We start from the raw sequence: 5,230 nt of genomic DNA, 5'->3' as shown, positions 1-5,230 counted from the left end.
TTATATGTCCGAATTTACAAAGGCATACTTTTAAGATGGTAGAATTTTATTTGGCATAATAACGTTTGGCAAAGCTTAATTTTGTTTCACATAACGTTTATTTAGAGCGACGATTGTTTGGCATAATTTCACTTGGCATATTAAGAAGATGGTAGAATAAAAGTTAGTGAAGTGACAGAACTGAATCGCTGCAAAACCGACTGCACGTAGTCTTGTCTGCCCTACCCCTAGAGTGCAATTTAAAATCGCGTAGGCGCGGAGGGGCGAGGCGGCCCGCGGGCTGAGGAGCAGGCGGCTAAGAGCGAGCCGCCGCGGCTGAGGCTGGCCGGCGAAGCCGGCCAACAAGCCTCAGCTGCGGTGGTGAGCGAAAGCCGTCTGCGACGATTAGCGCGCGTGGGGCCGCCGGAGCCCCGCAGCGCCGGAGCCGTGACGGAAACCATGCTTGCTTGCATGCTGTTTGCATGCTGCATGCTGTTTGCATGCTGCATGCTTGCTTGCATGCTGTTTGCTTGCATGCTGCTTGCTTGCTTGCATGCTTGCTTGCTTGTTTGCATGCTTGCTTGCTTGCTGCATGCTTGCTTGCACGCTGCATGCTTGTTGCAAGCCTGCTTGCATGCTGCATGCTTGCTTGCATGCTGCATGCTTGCGTGATAGATGAGTCTCTTAATTATTATGGATATTAAAAGTATGCCAAAAGACGATTCTAACTGTGAACATTCTGAGATATGATGGTTCTACTTTTTAATTATTATGGTTATGAAATTTATGCAAAAAGACGATTCTGACAGTGAACATTCTGCAATATGATGGTTCTACCTTTCAATTATTATGCGTATCAATTTATGCCTAAAGATGATTCTGACTTACAAAATTATGCGTTTTTAATGTATTGCAAATGATGGTATACCAAATGATTTTCTGCGAAATGAAGTTTCTGCCATGCGTTGTTATGCAAAATAAAACTATGACCAAAAAAATTCTACTAATAAAGGTAGACCCCGCAAAACTATTAGGACTATTATTGGAAGTTGGTTGATCTTAGGAAAGTAAACTGACTACGGGTGCCGATTGAACCAGGTTAAGCTGACATACTTGTAATATAGCACATAATATACGTGAATAGCTATACCCCTTCTACAAATTAGTATAAACTAGTGGTCGCCTAGTGGTCGAAATTCGACCATATACGATTTAATTTACAATACCACTTAACATACCTTCAAGGATAATTTTTATTTAACTCAAACTCAAACAAACTCTTTTATAAAACTCTATTCATATGAGACGTCAGAATATCATCGCAATGTCTATTGATTTTGACGTTTTGTCAAATACGATCAGATACTATGCATGTGTGTGTAATGTTTTATTTATTGATTTAATGTACTTTATAAGCTTTATTTTTGAAAAATATTAGCGTCCTGCACTTCTCCTACACATAAACTATAAGTGTACCAAATTTTATGCTCCTACGTCCGCGCAATTTTCGTAAAAAGCGGTCCAAAGTTTTTGCATCACGTATTAATATATAGATAACTGAACATTAGAACAAGTTGTTTAATACTTTGATTGCCAAAAAAATCAGTTGAAGGTAAATCTTGCTCTAGCGGTGGTAATTTTTGCCACCATGGTGTTTAACGTGTTAAATAAAACGTGTTATTTTCGCAAACACATATTTATTACAACTGAAAACAATCATACAAAAAAATATTCAGAAGTAGTTTCACAAACATAATTATTTAAATACCCGAAGAATAAATTAAAATGAAGTGACTTGGTATTGAGAACGCAGTAGTCGCTGAAGGTATCGCCGAACGCTTTTTCCTTGCTCATCTGCTAGTATAAGTACTCTCTTTAAATTATTAGGACTATCTTTCAGTGTAGACACGTTTTGATTACCCATTATTGTGATGCTTGACTCAATTTGTGTACATGGTGATGTGCTTGTTGTTACGTCCTTATGTTCACGCGTATTTGTATCGTCCCGGGGCAGTGTTTCATTTAGTTGATTAGCTGATGAAATAATACATTTTCAAAATCGGCAAATATAACTATGTCTTTCTTACAAACACGATGTAAAATCAAGTTATATGTATTACAAGTTCTATATATGTCGTCTACTTGCCGCTGGTCGTTTTTTTCATTGTAATAATTTTTTGAAATACTCGTCGATAAGTCAATTTGATTTACTGGAAAAACCTAAGATAACGAACGTGTGGGTTTTTACAGAAATATTAGAATATAGATTAAAGAAGCTACTGAACTCTGTAATCATTAGGTCATTGTTGTCATCATAAAATATTACATATTTAAACCTCTGTTTGCTACACCAATCTTTAGTACACACAATGGGTTCTAAGGGAGCACATTTGGGGCTCTTAGTGTTTTTCATCACATTTTGTGCTGTTTCTACAACAGTATATTATCCATGTTATGCAAAAAATAAGCTTTGGATAGATAAATACAGTAAGTGATATGATAATATGATATCTAAATATCTTTGATCTAAACAATGAATTCTATTATTGTGTTTATTGTGAATACAATTCACTAATTGTATCACATATTGATCAGTGAGTGAATTTAAAGTGTGTGGTTTGTAGCGCATTGAACATTTTCCCAATTCCTTTTTATAACATTTCTCGTTTTAGTTTCGAAATACCTCTGAGATTAGATGTTTCCATTATTTTATTTCTTATGCTGATATTGATAATTCCTTTTTTTATTGTATAAGCCGGTAGTGGTCTGCACGTTGCAGACGGATCACGATCATTGTCTTTCTTCAAAATCTTTAACGGATATAATTAATGATATGACATTTGTTTTCAGACTGCATATTGGACATAGAAAAATGTTTTTTACGAAAATATCCCATTATGTTTTCATCATCTGGAAGATGGTTTAATTCAAAAATAACAAACAACTACATACCACAAAAAACATATTTTTATATAAGAGGATTCGTCAACCCGGAAGTCTCACTATATTCCAACATAATAGCCGGAAAGCCTTACAATTTTGCAGATTTACAATGTAATAATGAAGTGAGACCTGACTTGAAAAAACAGAAAAAGAATGTTTTGGTGATAATACAGAATATATGAAAGTAGGGTTTTGGGCACAGGGTAATTTTTTCATGGAGGTATATAGTGTCTGTTTTGACAAAAAGAATGATGTTCCTTTGTACACAAGGCATAAATTGTCTCCTCAGCATACAGATATTCCTTCAACCTCTCAATGGTACAGCTCTTCTGATATACCTGCTGAAGAGTTTGAGGAGTTGTACAATTGTAGAAGGCAACTGTATGATGTCGGTATAGCTTTGGGAAGAGGATTACGTTCTATGTCTTGCTGCTTTGGAAGAAGACAACTCGTCAATCCACGGGATTTGCCTCCCGGTGTACCAGTGACAGCGACTTTCGAGTATAAAAATGTTGTTCCACATTGGAGCTCCTGTAATTCAAAGGTGAGTTAAGTGTGTTCCTTACAAGATCAAATTAGTTACTGGAAGTAAATTACTTTAACAAGTAAACGGAGAGATTGGAAGCCAGGATTCTTTGCACGTTAGTCGTAATTGCAATTGCTTGATGAACGAGGCAAATATATAAAAAATATCATTTTCAGAATTGGGACGAATTGGAAGTATTGGTCAGGAACTTGGCAAAAAAAGCCGGTCGTGACCTGACCGTGTTTACAGGCACGTCAAACGTAAATTACGCCAAAACGGTAGATATTGAAATTAACAATGGCCGAGACAGACACCAAAAAATTCCACCATACTTGTGGAAGGTAAGTGTATAAATAACCAACAGTCATGATGTTTCATCCTCGATTCATCCCATCCATATATTATGTTTCATGTATGGAGCCTGCTAAAACCTGCACAGTTCCAAATTCTAAATCAGTAATTACTTGAACTTTAAAATAATTGAAAGTCAATTATAAAGTGACCAAGCAATCTTGCTTGGAAATCAACGAGGTAGCTAACGTACTCAACTGCATAACTGTTCCAGGTGGTTCAAGATCGAGTTACAGATTCATCAATTGCAATAATACAAGTGAATATACCAGAATTAACTCAAGACGAAGTAGAGAAGCATGTTCTGTGTGTAGATATTTGTAATAATATTAAGTGGATGGAGGGCCCAAAATGGGACGATGTAAACAACGGCTACACGTATTGCTGTAACATGAAAGAATTCGAAGAAGTCTTCGGATACACCCGTCCTATCACCAGCATGAAACGAGTCCTCTTCGATGCCAGTTTGACTCTCGATACCTATTTGATTATGTAATGAAGTTTAGAAATAATATTAAAGCAATATTTATGAAATTTAACTATGTTATACGTATGGTAGTTTGTAATGTACTTAATTCTGGGGTCGAGCGTAAATATTTGATTATTCTCCTGCGACTAAATGATTTTGTTTTATAATTATAATGTTTCGTTGTGTGACGTTCTCATCAATCAGCTATCAGCGTAGTAACCCTCGAGTGTCCCTTCCAAGTTTTCCTTATAAATGACATTTGACTCTTTGTACCGATAGTCCTATGGAGGATAATTTATTCTTCGGGTATTTAAATAATTATGTTTGTGAAACTACTTCTGAATATTTTTTTGTATGATTGTTTTCAGTTGTAATAAATATGTGTTTGCGAAAATAACACGTTTTATTTAACACGTTAAACACCATGGTGGCAAAAATTACCGGCGCTAGAGCAAGATTTACCTTCAACTGATTTTTTTGGCAATCAAAGTATTAAACAACTTGTTCTAATGTTCAGTTATTTATACTAAATTGTAGAAGGGGTATAGCTATTCACGTATATTATGTGCTATATTACAAGTATGTCAGCTTAACCTGGTTCAATCGGCACCCGTAGTCAGTTTACTTTCCTAAGATCAACCAACTTCTAATAATAGTCCTAATAGTTTTGCGACTATCGTAAATTCCGAACTTTTACCGCAATTCATTTGGCATATCTTCGAATATGGGACAAAGTTGCGCTAAATATTGAAAAAGAGAACAGGTATGAGGCAACCCGACACGAAAAGTTAGAATGACCAGACTACGAAAGAAATGTGAGACTAATTTCCGTATTTAGCGTTCCGTAGCCAAATGGCAAAAAACGGAACCCTTATATCTTCGTCATGTCTGTCTGTCCGTCCGTAAGTCACAGCTATTTATTTTTGAAACTGTTAGGCCTACATAGTTGAAACTTTGTAGGT

At 36.1% G+C, this 5,230-nt stretch overlaps 1 protein-coding gene across 1 annotated transcript; it reads left to right on the top strand.

Moving 5' to 3' along the window:
* The first annotated feature begins 2,335 nt into the window (after nt 1-2,335).
* LOC118271468 (uncharacterized) lies at nt 2,336-4,665 on the top strand. Its single transcript, XM_035587560.2, has 4 exons — nt 2,336-2,466; nt 2,830-3,466; nt 3,625-3,789; nt 4,014-4,665. Exons 2-4 carry the CDS (start codon nt 3,101-3,103, stop codon nt 4,293-4,295), a joined length of 813 nt encoding a protein of 270 aa, XP_035443453.2. The 5' UTR covers nt 2,336-2,466; nt 2,830-3,100; the 3' UTR covers nt 4,296-4,665.
* Nucleotides 4,666-5,230: the final 565 nt, after the last annotated feature.

This window comes from Spodoptera frugiperda, chromosome 9, assembly GCF_023101765.2.
Source record: "Spodoptera frugiperda isolate SF20-4 chromosome 9, AGI-APGP_CSIRO_Sfru_2.0, whole genome shotgun sequence".
Lineage (NCBI taxonomy): Eukaryota > Metazoa > Arthropoda > Insecta > Lepidoptera > Noctuidae > Spodoptera > Spodoptera frugiperda.
Note: the sequence above shows the minus strand (reverse complement) of the source record. Positions and strands in the feature narration are given on the sequence as shown.

Bases quoted from the DNA above. Each gene is read 5' to 3' on its own strand.
- LOC118271468 (XM_035587560.2), top strand. From the start codon at position 3,101: ATGAAAGTAGGGTTTTGGGCACAGGGTAATTTTTTCATGGAGGTATAT. The intron at 3,467-3,624 runs GTGAGTTAAGTG...TATCATTTTCAG, and splicing joins GGAGCTCCTGTAATTCAAAG to AATTGGGACGAATTGGAAGT. The intron at 3,790-4,013 runs GTAAGTGTATAA...TAACTGTTCCAG, and splicing joins TTCCACCATACTTGTGGAAG to GTGGTTCAAGATCGAGTTAC.